The sequence below is a fragment of the Balaenoptera physalus genome (assembly GCF_965194825.1).
Source record: "Balaenoptera physalus genome assembly, chromosome: 14".
In the NCBI taxonomy this organism is placed as follows: Eukaryota; Metazoa; Chordata; class Mammalia; order Artiodactyla; family Balaenopteridae; genus Balaenoptera; species Balaenoptera physalus.
In genome coordinates this window covers 42,648,595-42,667,533 of record NC_138893.1, presented here as the reverse complement: position 1 = coordinate 42,667,533, position 18,939 = coordinate 42,648,595, and the positions used below count along the sequence as shown (strand labels likewise).

The 18,939-nt window shown below is 43.1% G+C and overlaps 1 protein-coding gene across 3 annotated transcripts in view; it reads right to left on the bottom strand.

Annotated features, from left to right (window-relative positions):
* XPNPEP1 (X-prolyl aminopeptidase 1) overlaps positions 1 to 18,389 on the bottom strand; it is a 52,790-nt gene extending 34,401 nt beyond the window's left edge. For 2 of the 3 annotated variants that reach the window (XM_082425170.1, XM_082425171.1), the window contains exons 1-3: positions 18,278 to 18,389; positions 10,761 to 10,849; positions 6,011 to 6,135 (exon numbers count right to left, since the gene is read on the bottom strand). In XM_082425170.1, coding sequence (XP_082281296.1) covers positions 6,011 to 6,135; positions 10,761 to 10,849; positions 18,278 to 18,339 — 276 coding nt within the window. In that variant the 5' untranslated portion in view covers positions 18,340 to 18,389. The remainder of the gene's footprint in view (positions 1 to 6,010; positions 6,136 to 10,760; positions 10,850 to 18,277) is intronic. The other variant, XM_082425172.1, reaches the window with a different exon arrangement.
* Between the last annotated feature and the right edge of the window lie 550 nt (positions 18,390 to 18,939).

Below are 18,939 nucleotides of genomic sequence, written 5' to 3'. Positions count from 1 at the left end.
GGTTATCGTTATTCATGTTCTCCTACATCCATGGATTTGCCCATGGTATTTCTTGTACCTCTCTACCTATAAGCACCCAAATTCTACCTGTTCACATTCCAATTTAAACGCATTTCCATCATGAAGCCTTCCTTGACCCTGTCAGCTTAAAATATTCCCTCTCACCTGTGAGTTCAGTCCACACTTTAAATCTGTGCTTAGCATTAGAGTAGCCACCAGACACATGTAGCTACCAAGCACTTGAAATGTGGCTAATGTGACTGAGAAACTAAATGTCTGATTTTATTTCAACTAATTTAAATATAAATTTTAAAACTGATGCTCAAGGCTCATTTATTACAAAACTTTTTAAGTATGTTTAGAAAAACTTTGGTATGTAAGGCCACTTTTTCAACTGTAAATTTTATGAAATCTAAATACAGATCAAATATTTCCCATGAACATTCCACATTCAAGTTGAGATGTTTTGTAATGATATACATACCGGAATTGAAGACTCAGTATAAAAAAAGAAATGTAAACTATCTCACTAATGATTTTTTATACTGATGATGTGATGAAATGATAATATTTTGGACATACTGGGGTAAATGAAATGTATTATTAAAAATAATTTCACTGCTTCTTTTTACTTTTTTTTTACTATGGCTATTAGAATAGTTAAAACTACATATGTGCCTCATATATTTCTACTGGACAGTGCTGATTGAGTTCTTTCCTATGACATTTACTAGTCATAGTTTGTGTTAGATTTGTGACTGGGGCTATCTACTCTTTAACCTCTTTAAGGGAATATTTTCCCTCATTCATTTCTATAATAGTAATAATAACAACAACAGAAATAGCAGCTAATATAATGAGACTTATTAGGTGACAGACATGCTTTAAGCATTTATATCTATTAACTCATTTGATCCTAACAACAGCCCTAAGAAATAGATATGTCACTGTCCCATTTTTGCTGGTGGGGAAACTGAGACGCAGAGAGATTACCTGACACTTAGGAGTTTGAGGTAACTTACTTGAGGTCAAGCAGCTAGTTAAGTGGCAAATCTGCCACCTGAACCCAGACAGTTTCTAGAGCCCATACGCTTACCTATATGCTAACTGCTTGCCTTTTACATTTGTCCCAATACTTAGCCCTGATGTGGTAGTCAGGAAATATGCACCAGACAAGCAAAACACAACTTCTCCCGCCTTGCAAGGCAGATGGCTAAGCTACAGCAATAGAAATGATAACCAAAGATTATAAAAGAAAAATGGGGGGGGGGGTAGTGGGGAGGGAGGTGAGAGAGAAGAGGACAGCAAGAGTACAAGAATATAAGTTTGTGAAGCCTAAACAAATAGTGACTTCTGCAATAAAAGTGACAGCTCATATCAAGTAAGCTTAACTTTTTGTGTTTTCAGGATGTTGCTGGAAAACACATTTTTCCAGGATTAGAGCTTAAACTTCCTCATTTAGGGAGGACCCATCCAATTTTGATATTCCAGATCCATTAGCAGGAGATGAAACACTGAGGGAAAGCCTGGAACATCACTGGGGTTTGGCCAGTGTCGCTGCCATTCCCAAAGCTGAATAAGAAATTGCTTTGGGTCTATTAGGTCACACCTAATGTCAAAGACAGAATTTTAAAAAATCTATCAGAGTATCAGACCAAAAACCAGCATTATGATACCAAAAAAAGTTGGCTCAGGAACAGCACCCAGGACCAAGAACATCAAGATAAACTTGGCTTGGCTACAAGAACATCCCCTACCAGTAAACATACAGATTTTATCCTAACTCCAGGCAAAAGGAAACTGAAACTGAAATACCAACACTACAAAGCTTCCAGCACACCCTTAACTGGAAGCCTTCAAAGGTTAACGCAAGTAATACTCACAGGTCCAATCTTTCCACACAATGAGGCCTCCCCTGGAGGTGAAGGTTCACAAGTAAAGCAGAACTAGCAGGAGTTTGGCTGCTGCTCCACAACAGCCTGTGAGACCCTTTCAAAGGAGAGACCCAATTTCAGACAGCAGTGTGCTAGTGCTGTGAGGGTTAATGTTATGTGTCAGCTTGACTTGCTAAGGGATTCCCAGATAGCCAGCTGGTAAAACATTATTTCTCAGTGTGTCTGTGAGGTTGTTTCTGGAAAAGATTAACATTTGAATTGGCAGACCCAATAAAGATCGCCCTCACCGATACACATGGGCTGCATCCAATCAGTTGAAAGGCAGAGAATGAAAAACACCACTGGTGAATCCAGCAGAGAATCCATGTGACAGGAAGCCCAAGTCCAAAGGCTGAAGCCTGGGCCTGACAGGAGGCAAGGAAGAGCCCATCAGAGGTACCCAGGCAGGAGAAGAAACAAGGAGTTCCTTGAGGACAAGGCCAAGGTCTGCCCTTCTTAAATGGTGGGAGGCCCAGTTCCTCTGCTACTTACACCTCCTCAGGCCCAAGCTATGTTGGCTACCCTACCTACTCATCCAGCCCTTAGTCAAGATGAAACTTTGGTTCCTATGACCTTGGTGAATCTTGTTCATCTACAGAACAGAGGTGAATGGAAGAATTCTGTCACCAAAGCCCCACCCTAAACCCCACCAGTCTCTCCTTACCTCCCCCGCCTACTAAATTTAACATTACAGTACACGGCCACCTCGGCTTTCTCACGTGCCAACAGCCCCTTTCCGGCCTGATCTGCTGCTTCTCCTTCACTTACACATTGTTCTCCCACCTCCCCCTTCACCCCTTCAACTGCGTCTACTTGCCAAACCCTCATCTTCAGGGGCCTCTCCTCTTTACACCTCCCCTTCCTCTCACGTCTTCAAGGAGCAAGTTCAAACCCACTGTGGTACAAAAAGTGCTACTGAAGATCAACAGACTAAGGAATTCCATGGAACAGAGTCCCCTACCCCACTCCTGAGATGACTGTGGGAATTCCATGGACATTTAAATCTGAAAAGTGCTGAATACTTCATCTGTTCCTTAGAGTTGTACAGTGCACACTCATATATTAAAGGCCTTGAGAAATCCTACAGTTTAGAAAACTGTTCAAATGGGCAAAGGACTTGAATAGACACTTCTCCAAAGAAGATACACAAATGGCCAACAAGCATATGAAAAGATGCTCAACATCACTAATCATCAGAGAAATACAAGTCAAAACCACAAGATATTACCTCATATCCATTAGGACACCACTATAAAAAAAAAGAAATAACAAGTATTGGCAAGGATGTAAAGAAATTGGAATTCTTGTGCACTATTGGGGTAAATGTAAAATGGCATGGCCACCATGGGAAACAGTGTGGAGGTTCCTGAAAAAATTAAAAATAGAATTACTATAGGATCCAGCAATCCCACTTCAGATATATATCCAAAAGAATTGAACAAGATCTCAAAGAAACATTTACAGATCCATGTTCAGTGCAGCATTATTCACAAGAGCCAAGAGGTGGAAGCAACCTGAATGTTCATAAACAACTGAATAAAGAAAATGTAGTATATGCATACAATGGATTATTATTTAGCCTTAAAAAAGAAAGAAATCCCGTCATAAGCTACAACATGGATGAACCTTGAGGACATTACACTAAGTGAAATAAGTTTTTTTCAGTTACCAAAAGACAATACTGCATGATTCCACTTAGATGAGGCACCTAAGGTGGTCAAATTCTTAGAAAGTAGGATGGCAGTTGGTGGGGACAGGGAGAGGGGTTCAGTGGCTGTAGTTTCAGGTTTGCAAGACGAAAAAGTTCTAGAGATCCGCTGTACAATTATGTGCACACAGTTAACACTGATGCATTGTACAGTGGTGTGAAAAATGGTTAAATGTTAAGTTTTTTTACCACAATAAAAAAAAAAGAAACTGTTCAGCTCATTTCACTATTTTCTTGACCCCTGACTACATTTTTTGCAGAACACCTTACAAAACACAACAGGAATGCTGTAGAATACGGTTTGGGAAACTCTGTTCTAAACATCAAAATATCCTGAATGTCATGCTGTTGCCTCAAATCATCCAGTCCCTTTGGTTATTCATTTCAGCCCTTCATTTGCTCCTGAGGCCAGGAAATCTCCTGTGCCTCCAAGCAGGGGTCCAATCTTGATGCTGTCCCCAGGTTAACACTGGCCTGATATTGTCATGACCATATGGTTTGCCACTGTTGGAGGAGGGGCAGAAAGGAGGTCAGCTAGAGTGGACCTCTTTCGGGAACTTTGCTTCAGCTTACAGTAATACCCTTATCTGCCACCCCCTCCATCATGGCAGACCCTCATCAGTCATGTCAGTGCCACACGTGATCTCACATATGAGCACGCATGCACATGCGCGCGCGCGCGCACACGCGCACACACACACACACACACACACGTACTTACACACTCACAGTGACCAAGGATAAACACCAAGCTACTACACCAATCAAGTTCTCACCCAGGCCTCCGGATTTGGAATTAAGGTTCTGGCTCAATCTGGTATCTTGAAAGTAACAGATAAAGAGATATATATGCAGAAACTGTGAGATGGCCATCTATTCACTATCTACCTTGTTGCCTGAGACAGAAAGAAACTTATCTGCAGCAAGAGCTGAAACCCCTCCCATTCCAGTCCTCCTAGAGGGCCAGCTGCACCCTGCCCTCAGGTTCCACGGGACAGACTACCTGAGGCACAACTCCAGAGAGTACCATTCACAACCTGGAGTTGTGCCAGTGCGGTGGCCCTGCCCCTAAATCCTTATAAAGCAGCATTTTTATTGCTCAAAGTACTTCAAGGTGGTTTCTATTGCCTGCAACTAAAGAATTCTAGAACACCAGTATTTCTGACTATTGCTTTTTACTTTCTTAGGCTTTTGCCAGAGGAACTTACCACCTTGTTTCTGAAAAGCACTCTAAGCTTCCCTGCTTCTCTGCCTTTGCTCCTACTAATCCTTCTATCTAGAATCCCTTCCCCCTTCTCTATTTACCCAACTCTATGCGTCCTTCAAGGTCCAGTTCACATGCCTCCCCTGTGCATGAAGCCTTCCATCACCCTCCCCTCTCACCCTCAAACATCCACAGCCCTCTGCCCAGATTTTCTTGATGGCACGTCCGCATTCCACCTTGCAATATAGACATGTGTATGCATATCTTAACTCCATTACTAAACTGTCTACTTCTTGAGACCAGGACCATTCTCATCTTTGTGTCATGTACCATACCTAAGGCAGTGCACATAAACAAAGGCTATAAGAAGTATATGTGTCGATGACTCTATGGAAGAATAGCACTTTGTATACCGTCTCAGGTCTCTACTAAACCGTAAACACGGGGAGGGCAGGAATTCAAACTTAAATTCGTCTCTGTAACCCTGCAGTACCACGACCATGGTGTAGGCATCCAAACACCTGCTGACTCAATGACCTAAAAAAGTAAATCCTAGAATCCTTTCGTCCTCTGCTTTTCAGCCCCATCACATACAGTCTCCACCTCTCTAAACCCGACTCTCCCATAATTAAATCACTCGTGTTCTCAGATATAGAGGGCACTTATTGAAACGCTTCCACCAAAGGTGGTGGCTGGGGGGATGATGGGGGTAATATACAGAATCATCCCTAAAACCTGCTAGAGTGGAGAACCAAGATGAATTTCTGACTGCCCTTCTGGCTATGCCAGTGGGACAGGACAGTCTGGATGGGGAGAAGGGAGGCAGGACAGACAATTCTGCTGGGGACATGATGTGGCAAAGGAGATGGGGTAAAGTGCATCAGCAACAGAAAGGTCCAGACTTCTGCCCCTTCATTTATCTCCTAATTCTTCCACAATTTATTGAAAGCTAGCTATATACAGTGGAAATAAGGAAGCCAGAGCCAAATCAATAAGCATTCAGTGAGACTCTACTGGACACAGGTCCCTGTGCCTAGCCCTGGAGAACATGCTTAGATGTGGGTTGACAACTTGAATCCTACAAACACATTGGGGCTGAGGGAAAGGAATAAAAAGAAATGAGGGGCTGACGAGTTCCATCGCCAGCCCATCTCCACTCAGTACCTGGTGGGCATCTCCCGACGGGATGATGTAGGCCTGGATTGGTTCTGTCACATACTCCAGGTTCCTCATGGCTTGTCTCAGCTGCCGAAGCAGCTCCGAAGTTACCTTTGGAGCCATTCTGCTGTCTGCAACAACAGGAGAGTTTGTACCAAAACCAGACTGCTCCACGCCACTCAATGACTAGTTAAGTACCAGAGTGGTACATTTGTTATAACTGATGATCTACATTGACACATCATGATCCCCCAAAGTCCACAGTTTACATTAGGGTTCACTGTTGGTGTTGTATACTCTATGGGTTTTGACAAATGTATAATGACACATATCCATCATTATGATTTAAGTTTAATAGTTTTCATTGCCCTAAAAATCCTCTCTGCTCAGTCTATTCATCCTTCTTTCCCCTCCCCCCAATCCATTGGTATGACTAATCTTTTTACTGTCTCCATAGTTTTGCCTTTTCCAGAAAGTCATATTGTTGTAATCATACAGTATATAGCCTTTTCAGATAGGCTTCTTTCACTTAGCAATATGCATTTAAGATTCCTCCACGTCTCTTCATGGATTAATAGTTCATCTCTTTTCATTGCTGAATAATATTCCATTGTCTGGATGTACCACAGTTTGTTTATTCATTCACAAACTGAAGGACACCTTGGTTGCTCCCAAGTTTTGGTGATTATGAATAAAAATAAAACATCCATGTTGCAGGTTTTTCTGTAGACATAAGTTTTCAATTCCTTTGGATAAATACCAAGGCACATGATTGCTGGATCATATGGTAAGAGTATATTTGGTTTTGTAAGAAACTACCAAAATGTCTTCTAAAGTGGCTGTACCATTTTGCATTCCCACCATTAACGAATGCAAGTTCCTGCTGGTCCACATCCTAGCCACCATTTGGTGTTGTCAGACTTTTGGATTTTGCCAACCCATTTTTTAAACAAATAAAAAATACCTGACTTAACCAAAAATATCCTAAAGCACAATGCTGTAAGTAATTTATGTTGAGGCTATTGTACTACAGGTTATCTTCAAGAATTTACACCCTGGCTCACTGTGGCTTGTACTCTGCTAGGTATAGATCCTTTTTTTGTTTTTTTCTTTAGCATTTTTATCTGCTGCTTCTCCATTATCACCAGCACCTTAGGCTATAAAAGCCTCAGTCTTTATGGTTATCTCCAATAGATTCCCCTACGAGGTACCATACTACTACTCTTGGGACTCACTGAAAAAGTGCCCCATTTTATTCATAATCTGCAAGGGCAGCTTCAGCTGCTGGCCTCAGGGCTCCCACTCAGAAGTCTCCAAAAGACAGAAGTACTCAAAGAGAGAGACAATGGAAATGGTCCTATTCATGATTCAAACATGTCCATGATCCCTGCATTACAGATGCTTCTGAATACTTTTCAGAGGGACATCCTTTCCTTTTGTCTGACCTACTGAGCCTATAATTTCTCACGTACCTGAAAAAGAGGGATCAGAAGTATCTAATCTCACCTAAATTTATATGTCAATACCTCCACTGGGTTCAAAATGAAGCCTATTATGACCTCATAAGCTTGCCAGCATCTGAAAACTTTATTATGACATCTTTCAGGAGCTTCAGAATAAATCTGTGTTTCCGAACCATATTTCTGAGCAACTTAACATTTTTAAAAGTCAAGCAAAAACGTAGACAGCCTTTGGAGCAGTATTCCAACCTTGGCTGCACATGAGAACTACCTAGGGAACTTATTTAATTAGTCTGGAGTACAGCCTGAGCATCTGGAATTTTTAAAAAAATTTAAAAAGCAACTATATGACAGCAGCCAGTATATTTTCTTTCAAGATCATTAATTTCCTTATAGAATTTGGCTTCTATTTGGGCACATCCTGACTTACAGATTCTGATGGCACCGACTTGGTGTTTGTAGCACTGACTGTAGTATGGATCAATATTATGTTACTGACTTCATCAATAAAGTCAACAGAACCAATGGCAAGCACAAAATCCTCAATTACAAACTGAAAACCATCAAAGGCAAAATGGAGCCGGTCAAAGACATCCTCTGCTTCCTGGTCACCACAACCGGCCTCCTCAACACCACATTCTGACCTTCATCACCATCTCTTGCCTCATCATTACATTCCTCCTCTTGACTGGCCTCCCCAGAATCACCAGCATCCTCAGTTTCACTCCACTACAGTGGCATCTTCACACTTCCCTCCACAATGCCACCTGCCCCCCTCACCACTATTAACATCTCCCCTGCACCTTCCTTCCTCATCCTTCATGCCCTTCATATTTGGTCGGTGTCCTTAGTCTGATGCAGCCACCTGTCACCTATATCAGACCCAATGAAAGAACTCCCAATACCACAACTAACAGATAGGATGTGATAAGGGGCACTGGCTGAGGCAACGAATGGGCTGTGGCAGTGGAGGCACCTATCAAGGAGGAGGATACAATGGGCAAAGGTGACTGAGGGAGAGGTGGCCACAGGCCAACAGGCCTTAAAAGTGACTGAATGGGTGAGCAGCTAGAGCTGAGGAGGAGACAAAGCAGGTATAATTATAAAACCCAGCCACTGAGGTGGCAGCAGTTGAAATGAGTCAAGATGGCAGAGGTGAAAATTATGGCTGGTGATCCTCATAGGGTAATTTTTATGAGGATTAAATGGGCTACTATATACAAAGCACTTAGAAACAGTGTCTGGCGTATAGTAAATGTTGTGTTTGCAATTACTAGAGGTAGATACACAATTAACTAACTATGAAAGCAATGTGATAAATGGTGCACTAGGTGTATATATTGTTTCTCCTTAAGGCAGGGACCATGTCAACATCATCTCTGAATCCATGTATCTAGCCAAGCACCTAACATATGCATACACTCACTCAAAGATGGCTGAATGAATATCACAACTTTGTGTTTATGATCTTTTCAGACTCAGCATAACAGTAATGAATCTTCAGTGAAAGAAAGCTAGGATCCTAGAAGATGCTGTATAATAGCATCTGCTCATTCCACATCCCATTACTTTTCAGAAATGTCAGAAGCAGCCAAGAGCTAATCAGGGTGTGCAGGGAAGTGGGGAGCCAAGAACAACAAACCTAGGCCATGATGTAAAATTAGCCCATACATTGCCAGGTATTTTTAAATCATGCTTTAAAAAGAATGACTCATTTGAAAGTCTCTTGCATATGTGGGTCTGCTTTTAGACATAAGCTCCTAAACCTTCAGCCTTTATCACAAACAAAAGACTTTTCACTGCTTGGAAGTACATGAAGAGCACACCCTATTTACCTCACTGGGTGGCTAGAAGAATTTAACATGACAGCATGTGTGAAAGCTCCATGCACAGCATCTGACACATTGTAGAAGCTCAAGAAATATTATTTGAATCTGAATCTGAAGCACCAGCTGGGATTCCTACATGCCTTGTTATAAGAATAGAAGGGACTGGCTTACTCCAATTTCAGCACCTTAACATTTGCACAGATGCCAAGCTGCTTTTCCAGCATCCATAGCTTTAGAGATGGTGGTTTGTTTCTCTGTCCCACTGCTGAGCAAGGGCCAAGGGCTTTACATACATTAGTGGTTAATTCTCACAATAATCCCCCCCAAAAGAGATTTCACTATTCCCATTTTACAGATAAATAAACAGGAGTTAAATCCTTGCCCAAATCAACTGGGTCATCAGGACCAGGACCCAAGCTCTATCCAATTACCAAGCCCATGCTCTATTAGATCATATTATCTAGGGAACATAACAGAGGCTCTCTTAAAGCATTTTAAGACCAAAGGAATCGAAACAAGTGGGTTCCAGTTTCCAGCTGGGATTTACAACCTCAGACAACTGAAGCTCCCTGAACCTCTATTTCTTCATATGTAATAAAAAGAAAGATAAGTTCTCTTCAAACTCTAAATTCAATTATTCTATCACTTTTCCCTTTCCTACTTCCTCTTTTTCCCATTCCTTCCTGTCCTCCCTCCTAACACGGCCCAAAGTGTGTTAGATACATCCAAATTTTTAAAGAAAAAGGACCTAAAATTGCATGTAGTTGCAGCATTGACCTTCCAAAGAGAGATCCGTTATGGTTTCTAACGTGCTTCACAGGATTGATTTTTTCAGTCAACTAGAAGGAAACACTATAGTTCTCCTGGGTAGCCCACAGAAAAGCACCAGTTTACATGGAACAGAAATATAGAAATACATCACTTTTCAGAATTCAGGTTTCTGGCAACCCAATAATATAACTAACCAGTCCTGGGAAGAGGATATGTTCCAGAAATTTTTCCCAAAAAGATCTCCCTGAATGCCCATTCAATTTATAAAGCACAATAATACACCATAAACTTTTCTTATTTCATAGTCTTATAACGAAAACTGAAAGCTAATCTCTAAGGTGGTCAATAAAGGATTATATTAGAAATTAGAAAAATCAGAATAGGACTTTTTCAATAACAACCTGTCTCTACCACTACCACCACCATCACCACCATCCCAAGAACAGGAAATGCAAAAACCATAACTCTAACTTTCTACTGAAAAATAGCTATACACACACACACACATAAAAACAATAACAACCCAGGAAACCAAAAGACAAAACGGTTTTTAATTTCCAGATATATATCCCTTCATCCCCACTCATGATCAATTATTAATCCCTTACCCTCTCTTCTCCCCCAACTTGGTGTTGGGGTGAGGGAACCCAAAATCCTTTTGAGATGTTCCATCTCAGTAACAGACAAAATTATTACCTGTTTCTACACCTGGGTGTCCTGAGTGTGTCGCCTCGTCAGGTTCAATTATTCTTAGATTTTTCAGCTGAAAATCCTGGTAGTTTGCCCTAAGGAAGAGAAAGAACAGGATATTGCAGACTTTGACCTTAGTAAACGTGGCAAGGCTTAGTCAGAGAGGAACATCAACTTGACTTAGCCGTTTTCCTTCGTGAGTCAGAAAAACTCTCACCCCAGTATCAGTGATGAAATAAATAAGTTTCAGATAAAACTTGCAGATACAACACCATGGCAGGTAAACCTTCTCAGTCCCAATCTCTAATTCATGAATTCTCTTCAGCTATGTCTAATCTCCTGTTTAACTAGTCTAAAAATATTTTATTTGCAATGACTATATATTTCACATGTACAGTTCTATTTGGTTCTTTTTCAAATTTGCCTGTCCTTTCTTCATGGTGTCATATTCCTTCACTATGGTTTCTATTCCTTCTCTTAGCTTTAATTATTTGGGGCCCTTATTTTAAAACTCATTTCAGACCCTCCATTAGAAGGTCTTGGAATAGTAATCCTCAAGTTTGCTTGGTCTGCTGGCTCCCTCTTCGTGGGTCATTCTTTTTCTTATAGACTCACAGACTATTTTATCTATGAGAATGAGACGTATCCTGGATTGTACAAGCACTGCTGTCACTGTTGTTTGCTTGAGATTCATTTTCACTTTAACTTCTTAGCAAGGAGATTTACATACAAGTGTCCTGTCCTCATACAAGGATAGTCTGGTGCCGTGGACCCCAACTATGAAGGCCTACAGCATGTATAATCCCTCAAGGCTCAGCTTACCAACTGCCATGCAGGCTTTAAGCTCCCCTACATTTCTGGCACCTGAGGATTTCTCTTTCTTTCAAGTCCATTCAGTCAATAAATATTTACTGAAAATCTTCTATAATCCAGGCCTTATTCTAGACACAACAGTGAACAAAACAGACAACATCTCTGACCTCAAGAGGTTTACATGGTGGGGCAGGGGAAAGCGGGAGGCTCTTAGAAGGGGAGGATATAGGAGGAGAGGCAACAGACACAAGAAAACGGTCTATCAGGCAGTGAGTATGTGTTCTATGAAAAAAAGTCAAGCAGGGCAAGGGGAAGACAGTGTCAGAGAGGTAAGAGGAAAGGTTATTTTAGATGGGGTTGCCAGGCAAGGCCTCTTTACTAACAGATGACATTTTAGCAGAGACTAAAAAAAAGTGAGGGATGGAGCCATGTGGACGTCTAGGGGAAGAACACTCCAGAAAAAGGGAACAGCAAGGGCAAGGGCCCTAAGGCATGGTATACCTGAAGGAAAGCAAGGAGGCCAGTGTGGTATTGATGTGTGTGCTGGGGGACAGGGAGGTAAGCGGTTAGGAGACAAGATCAGAGGCAACAAGGAGCCTGTTGTTGGCTACAGAAAGGGTTTTAGATTTTATTCAGCTATGAACTTAAAAATCGTTTTGTTATAATTTTACCACATTTGTATGCGTTTAGTCCACCACACAGCCAGACATTTTCACCAGTCCCTCCAGGCCTGCTCTTAGATGGCTGCTACTTTAATTTCCTTGGACAGAATGAGGTGTCCTTTACTGGGGGAACCGTATATTCTTTCATTAAAAAGTAAGGTACCTAAATATTTCTTATAAATATAAATGCAAATATTCTCAACAAAATACTAGCAAACTGAATCCAGTAAGATATAAAAGGATCATACACCATCACCAAGTGGAATTTATCCCAGGTATGCAAGATTGGTTCAACATAGAAAAATTAATGTAATACACAATGTCAATAGAATAAAGAACAAAAACTACATAATCATCTCAATAGACACAGAAAAAGCATTTGACAAAATCCAACACCCCTTCATGATGAAAGTACTCAACAAACTAGAAAAGGAGAAGTTCCTCAGTCTGATCAAGAATACTACAAAAGCCATGGCTAACATCAACCTTAATGTCAAAAGGCTGAATGCTTTCTCCCTAAGATCGGGAACATAATAGAGATGTCCACTCTTGCTACCTCTAGTCAAGATTGTGCTGGAGGTCCTATCCAGGGCAATAAGGCAAGAAACTAAAATAAAAGGCATCCAGATTAGCAAAAAAGAAGTAAAAGTATCTCTACTGCAAATGGCATTATCTTCAATATAGAAAATCCTAAAGAATCCACACAAAAAATCAGAACTAGCAAACAAGCTCATCAAGAATGCAGGATACAGGGCATTCCCTGGTGGTCCAGTGGTTAGGACTCCACGCTTCCACTGCAGGGGCACGGGTTTGATCCCTGGTTGGGGAACTAAGATCCCGCATGTCATGTAACATGGCCAAAAAAAAAAAGAAGAAGAAGAATGCAGTATACTAAATCAATATACAAAAATCAATTGTATTTCTACATACTTGCAATGGATAATGCAAAAATGAAATTAAGAAAAGTTCATTTATGACAGCATCAAACCAATAAATACCTAGGAATAAATTTAACAAAAGAGGTAAAAAACCTATACTCTGAAAACTACAAAGCATTTTGAAAGAAATTAAAGAAGACCTAAATAAATGGAAAGACTTTCCATGTTCATGGGTTGGAAGACAATATTGTTAAAATGGCAATACTCCCCCAAATAATCTACAGATTCAATGCAATTCCTATCAAATTCCGGCTAGCTTCTATGTAGAAATTTACAAGCAGATCCTAAATTCATACGGAAATGCAAGTAATCCAGAATAACCAAAACAATCATGAAAAAGAACAAAGTTGAAGGATTCACCCTTCCTGATTTCAAAACTAATAAAACTACAGTAATCAAGACAGTGTGGTACTGGCAAAAGGACAGACTTACAGATCAATGAAATGGAATTCAGAAATAAACCGTCACATTTACTGTCAATTTTTTACAAGGGTACCATTCAACGGAGAAAACTATAGTCTCTTCAACAAATGATGATGGAACACCTGGATATTCACATGTAAAAGAACCAAGTTGAACGTCTACCCTCACACTATATACAAAAATTAATTCAAAATGGATCACACAGACATAAATGTTTTTTTAGAAGAAAACACAGGCATAAATCTGCCTGACCTTGAATTAGCCAATGATTTCTTAGATACGACATCAAAAGCACATGCCCCAAAAGAAAAATAAACAGACTGGACTTCACTAAATTAAAGACTTTTGTGCTTCAAAGGATACCATAAAGAAAGTGAAAAGACAACCCATACAATGAGAGAAAATATTTGCAACTCATATATATGATAAGATTCTAGTATCCAGAGTATATAAAGAACTATTACAACTCAAAAATAAAAAAGATAAATATTACAATTTTTAAATGGTCAAAGGTTTTAATAGATATTTCTCCTAAGAAGATATACAAATGGCCAATAATCACATGAAAAGATTTTCAACATCATCATTCATTAGGGAAATGCATATCAAAACCACAATGAGATACCACTTCACATCCACTAGGAAGATTATAATTAAAAACAAACAAACAAACAAAAAAACAGACAGTAACAAGTATGGGCAAGGATGTGGAAAAATTGGAACACCCAGACATTGCTCATGGGCATGTAAAATGGTATAATAGCTTTGGAAAACTGTCTAGCATTCCTGAAAAGATTAAATACAGAACTAGCCTATGACCCAGCAATTCCACTCCTAAGTGCATACCGAAGAAAACTAAGTCCACGTAAAAGCTTACACACAACCAGCCTTTATCGCCTTTGTGCTTCTGTCTTTATTCCGACCCCCTTCCCCCCGCTGGATCCTGCTGGAAGCGGCCCGGTCTGTTTCTGAGGCCCGGGTTCCTGTTCCGCTAACCCAACTCTCTAGTCACGTTTACTTGGCTGTGTAACCAAATAGTTGGGATCACGGAATAAGTCCCCTTCCCTGCGTGTCAGCACAGAGGCTGTGACTGCCACCCTGGCTCCCCGCCAAGTGCCCTGTGCCCGAACCCGTCCCCGGCGTTGCACTGCGTGAGTTATGAGGTGCCTTTCCCGGAACCCTCCTCTCGCTTGGACCCAAGAGAGGTGACAGCTCTGGCTGGGGCTCTTGGTTTCGAGAGGGTCTGGACTGGTTTGGGTGCTTTAAGTTCAGTGGTGCTGATGGGGGACACGGGAATAGAACTTCAGTGTGAGACTTGGGTGACGGGAAAGTTAAATATTGGTCTTTTTTATTATTATTTTTTGCTTTGCTATTGTTACCACTTTTGTCTCCATGTTAAAATGCCAAAAATGAAAAAAAAAAAAAAGCTTACACACAAATGTTCATAGCAGCATTATTCATAATGGCCAAAAAGTAGAAACAACCCAAACGTCCATCAATTGATGGATAAATAAAAGTGGTCTAAACACACAATGGAATATTATTTGGCAATAAAAAGGAATAATTACTGATACATGCTACATCACAGTAAACCTGGAAAACATTTTATCCTAAGTGAAAAAAGCCAGTCAAAGAAGACCATATATTGTTTGATTCCATATTCAGTGTCCAGAATGGGCAAATCCATAGAGACAGAAAGTAGATTAATGGTTGCCTAGGACTGCGGTGGAGTTGGGGAAATGAAGAGTGACTGCAATGTGTACAGGGTTTCTTCTGGGGAGGATTAAAATGTTCTAAAAATTGACCGTGGTAATGGTTGTACAACTCTGGGAATATTCTCAAAACCACTGAATTGTACTTTTTAATAGGTGAATTGTGTGGTACATGAATTATATCTCAATAAACCTGTTATATTTTACAAAGTAAGAAACCTCCTTTTCTTGGACAGCGATACAAGTCACATTCTCACCTGATCTCCCTTGACTTCATATGCACATTTACAAGATGGTGAGCCAAGGAAGTCAATTTCTCTATCTATTCAAATTTAACTGGTGCCAGTGACTGGTTCACACACAGGACAAGAGAGCTGGAGGGAGGTTATTCAGAAGTAGCCCTATTCATTCACTTCACAAGAGAAGAAACAAAGATAACTTGCCACAGGCCATACACATCAGGAACTGCAAAGCCAAGACCAGAAATCAGGTCTGACAGCTGATGCTCACAGAGAACTTGAGTTTAAGCTCTCTCTGTCAGCATCACCACCTCCACCTGCCTGTAAGGATCAAAGGAGCCACAAAGCAGCTAAACATTAAAATGGTCATGCTCCTGTCATACCCTGGTCTCTGTAGAGTCCAAGATCCATCTACCCTTCTCTTACTTGGACAGACACATTCTCAGACTCTCGGTCAAAGCAGGGCTATCATTAAATGTTAGAGCTAGAATATACCTCAGGGATGATCCAGCTCAGCTCCCCCCTCTAGAAAGAAACTGAGAAACAGAGATCAAACAATTTGCTCAAGGCCTCAGGGCTATAGGATGACACAGGTAGAACTGGAGTCCAGGCCTCCCAACTTCCAGCTCAGTGCTCTTCTCCTGCCCAGGACTTCTTCAGCCTACACCTTCTCAGTGTCATGATGTGCCATGAGATGGGTAAGAAGAAAGAAGCATGCAGAGAACTTCCTATTCAATCTTTTTATAAGATGGTTATGACACATTTTTCTCCCTCTCTCTTTTTAAAGAAATCCCAGCAGTGTTGTTACCCTCCCCCTTCCCCCAGTCCATGATGAGAATCATACACGTATATCATTCAGGATGGGGCAACACAAGGACCAAAATGCTCAGTCATGCCCTGTGAGGTGAGACAAGGGTAGAATGGAACAAGCTCTAGGATGAAGAAGTGGGCAATGTTATTTTGCCTACCCAGAATCCAACCCTCCTTCTTTTGATCAGAGCACCTAGGTTTTCCTTCTGAGAATGTCTCTTCTCCACTTGCAGTCCACAGAGTTGGAATGAGTCTCACCCACTCACCCACCAAGTACTGGGACCCAGACCTGCTCAATCCATCCCTCCAAATCACAATGATCGGTTCAGGGATGGACATAAGGATCAAACCAGTCCAGTGAGGATCAGATCTGGAATTTCTGCTCCAACCATTAGGTAAAAGGGCCCTATTTCTGCGGGGGCTGTCAGACTAGAACTGTCATACCCTGCCAAAGGAGAAAGTCTGCCTGAGAATGAAGCCAACACTGAAGAAATCAGAGCCAAGAGGTGTAAGAGAGAAGCCAAGTCTGATGCCAGTGTGGTCTCGTGGACTCAGCTGCACTAGAAGCCAGCTCACCCCCTTACATAAGTCAATTTGAGTTTAGTTTCCATCACCTAAACTAAGTCATGTTTACACTGAATGGCACTCAAATTCTGCCATTAGGGGAGGTGCCTGGGGCAAATGGCCTCCCTTCTCTCAGCCTCTCAGTTGCCTCTTGTGTGAGGTAAGGAGGCTCTCTCAGCTGATGCTGAAAGACCCTTCTACCCTTAAAATGTTGTGATTCTATGAATCCAGCAAAGATCAACTTGGTCCTCAAAGGCTACTTCTCGGCATAGAAGTTTCTAGAAAGAGAACTCATTATCCACTTGCCTGACCCCACTTCCAGCACTTAACACATAGGCAGCTCCTTCCCCATGCAGGTTAGCCCCACATCAGACACACTTCCACCGAGCGGGCAGGTCCTCTACTCATCCCCAACACGCTGTGGCAAGGCCAAGTCCAAGTCAAGGTCAGCTTGGGATCCGTCCACTCACAAACACAAGCACAAGTCATGGTCTGTGTTCAGCAAGTGCGTCTGGCCATGCTGTCCAGCCTCTTCATTCAAGTTGCAACTGGTCAGAGGACAGCTGACCCCGTGTGGATTGCCAGGGAGTTTGGCTTCTGGCCTTTGTGACCTCTCAACGTTATCTCTCAGTCTCCTGTTTTGCTAGCTGCTCTGGTAAATATACCCTGGTTGCGGCTGAAGCACAGGCTGAAAGCTGTTTAATGTGAATCCAGGGGATTATCCTTCTCACCTCCCTGAATCCAGGGAGAACCCAGGGCAGGTTACTGGTGGGATTTTCCTGGAGATTATGCCCAAGTATTCCCGTGCACAGCCTCTGAAACCCATCTGGGTGGGAAGGGCCGCGGCTGCCTTTCCTAGTGGCGGTGACAGATCAGGAAGACGAACTGCAGGTGTCATACTGTCATACTGTCATACATGTAACTTGAGAATTAGATTCCCAGGGTAGAGGGGCGGGGGCAGGGGCTCGCCCGCCTCCCCGAACCCCGGGAGGGGCCAGGAGGGGTCAACTTCCTGCCACAGCGGGGCCTCTGGCCGGGCCGGGGAGGGGGCGGCGATGGCCACCGCCCCCTCAGGCCGAGGGCCGCAGCTCCGCACACACACTCGTCCGGGGACCCGGCTCGGGCTGCCCGGGGGTGCCCGCGACCCCGCCGGAAACGAACCGGAACTTGCCCGGCTGCATGGCTCCCTCCCCGTGGCCTCGCTCGCGGGGCTCCGGTCAGCCCGGGCCGGCGCCCGACTGCGGTGGGCAGCCCGCCGCTCCTCACCCGCTCGTCCCTGCCCTCCCGAGTGCAACATGCGCGCTCGGGGCCGGGGGTGGCGCGCGCTGCCCGGACACCGGCTCCGCGGCAGAGTGCCCTCACCTTACTCGCGGTGCCTTCCTGGAGGCTGCCATTCGGCGGTGACGTGCCCCGGCCCACGTCATGGCAGCGCAGACCAGCTGATCTCCCGTGGACCTGCGGGAGGGAAGGAGGCCGGCCACGCCCCCCTCGGTGACGTGCGCCCGCGCCGCGGCCCCGCCCACCCTCAGGCCCCCGCCCACCCGCCCCCGAGACCGCCCCACCCGCTGGGACCCGTCTGCGTTCCCATCCCAACACGCATCGCGTCTTTCCTTGCGGCGAGCGAGAGTTCTGTTCTCTCTGACGCGGCGCGTCAGTTCTGTTCCTTTTTCTCGCCATTCCCCAAGGAGGAAAAAGAAGGGCTTTGTCGGCTGAAGGGGCTGCGGCGCGATGAGCTGCCCTTCAGGGATGTTCTAGCTTTTAGGAGGACGTGGCCGGTTCTGGAAGTACCTCAGCACGACCTCACTTCCTGAAGCTTTACTATATCCCCCAGATCACTTATACAGGCAAAATCCAGCTGCTCACTCCACTTGGATAGCCAATAGGCTCCTCAAACTTAACAATGTCCGAACGGCACTCCTGGCCCAATGCACCAAAACAAAACTGTGCTCCACCAATCAGTGGCTAGATCTTGGAGTCATCCCTGCCTCCTCTTTCACACCCCACGTCCAGTCTGTCAGAAAATC